At 46.0% G+C, this 1,629-nt stretch overlaps 1 protein-coding gene across 1 annotated transcript in view; it reads left to right on the top strand.

The window, feature by feature from the left end:
* Positions 1-1,090, top strand: part of LOC116705644 (crossover junction endonuclease EME1) — a 6,256-nt gene extending 5,166 nt beyond the window's left edge. The window contains exons 8-9 of the mRNA XM_032542006.1: positions 120-309; positions 840-1,090. Coding sequence (XP_032397897.1) covers positions 120-309; positions 840-1,016 — 367 coding nt within the window. The 3' untranslated portion in view covers positions 1,017-1,090. The remainder of the gene's footprint in view (positions 1-119; positions 310-839) is intronic.
* The last annotated feature ends 539 nt before the right edge of the window (positions 1,091-1,629 follow it).

The raw sequence follows: 1,629 nt of genomic DNA, 5'->3' as shown, positions 1-1,629 counted from the left end.
ATGAGAAAGGGAAACGTAGCAGAGCAGGGGGAATGAGAAAGGGAAACGTAGCGGAGCAATGTAAATTTAGCCTCAGATAAGTCAAACAACTATTTCCTGTGTTCCTCTGTGTGTTTCAGGCGTGAGAGGGAGGAGACGAGCTTCTCCTTCTACCTGGAGAGTGAGTGGGCGGGGGGGCAGCGGGTGGACAGAGCGGGGAAGGGACTGCTGCAGGTGTGGAAGAGACAGATCCAACAGTTGAACAGAGTGAGTCCAGACATGGCCTCCGCCATCCTGGCAGCGTATCCCTCGCCCCGGCGTCTCCATCAGGTACAACCCTCAACCCTTTCAAGTGATATTCTGTAATATTTCAGTCTTTTTGTGCTTAAAAGGCACATCATTTCCTGTAGATGGCAATACACATTCATCTTTTTTTGCCACATAAAGGAAAAGCATGTTGCAATCATTACCATCTCCCCTAGCTTTCCTCAGAGACGGTCCCTATAATGAGATTAAAGTCCCTTCAGTTTCTACATGATTACATGATATGAACAATTTTGTAATACTGTATCCTACATTGTGGATATTTAAGCTGTATATCATATGCTGACGTTTATTTCTGGAGTGTTTAAGATTAAAAGAAAAAAATAACAAGAACCAAAAACCTTGACCCTAAAACCGTGATAGGAACCCAACTGGGGGTTTTGTGAACCGCACCAGGCCTAGTGCAGCCCTTTACGATGCGTCTGGTTTAGGGCTCTGAAACGCTGGAGTAGGGGGACGAGGTGGGAACGTAGCAGCAGATGTTAGTTTCAAACCAAACCGTAGCACTGGAACTGGAGCCTTGAATGTCTCTGCAGGCGTACGGTGTGTGTGAGACGGAGGGCGAGAGGATCTCGCTGCTGTCGGACCTCCTGATCCGCAGGGGGGAGGGCGTCACCGCCACGACCCGCCGCGTCGGCCCCGAGCTCTCCAAACGCCTCTTCCTCATGATGACCTCGCGTGATCCTCAGCAGACTCTGGACGCCACCGTGTGAGCGCACCAGTTTGTAGGTAGAATTCAGTGGGGATCACATTGCATTTTTGTTATGTGTATTAAAGTTTTAAAGTATTAAAGTTTCATAAAAATAGCATTTTTTATGATGGTTATGACTGAGTAATCGTTTCTAAGAAAAAAATAAAATAAAATAAAAACTAACTTTTCTTTGGCGCTATTCTCCCGATTGCTTTTGTCACTTTCTTTTCATTCATGAACAATCTTTGCGCAGCATTGCTTATTGCACCTTTAAATTTGACTTGGGGAGACCTGCAGGAACTAACAATTAAGTAATAATTTTAAAGCTATGTTATTGCTACTTGGTTTAAAGTAATGTTAATTTTGTTCCACCTAAGCAAGAATGACCAAACCCCATCTTTCACAGGTTACCTGTGTGTGGGACAGGTGTTAGAGAGCAGGGGAACACCACAGCCTTCATGTCTTTTACCCGCCTTCCTGTTGAATTAGCCGTGGCTAACCTCTGAGCGTTCTGTGTCGTTGGCTTCTCGTGTGTGTGTGTGTGTGTGTGTGTGTGGTTACGCCTGGCCCTGTTTGTGTTTTTACGGTGTGCAGTGGTAAATATCTGCTCCGCTCTGCATTGCCCACGGCTCATT

This window comes from Etheostoma spectabile, chromosome 17 (genome assembly GCF_008692095.1).
Source record: "Etheostoma spectabile isolate EspeVRDwgs_2016 chromosome 17, UIUC_Espe_1.0, whole genome shotgun sequence".
Lineage (NCBI taxonomy): Eukaryota > Metazoa > Chordata > Actinopteri > Perciformes > Percidae > Etheostoma > Etheostoma spectabile.
This window is presented reverse-complemented; position numbering and strand designations above follow the sequence as displayed.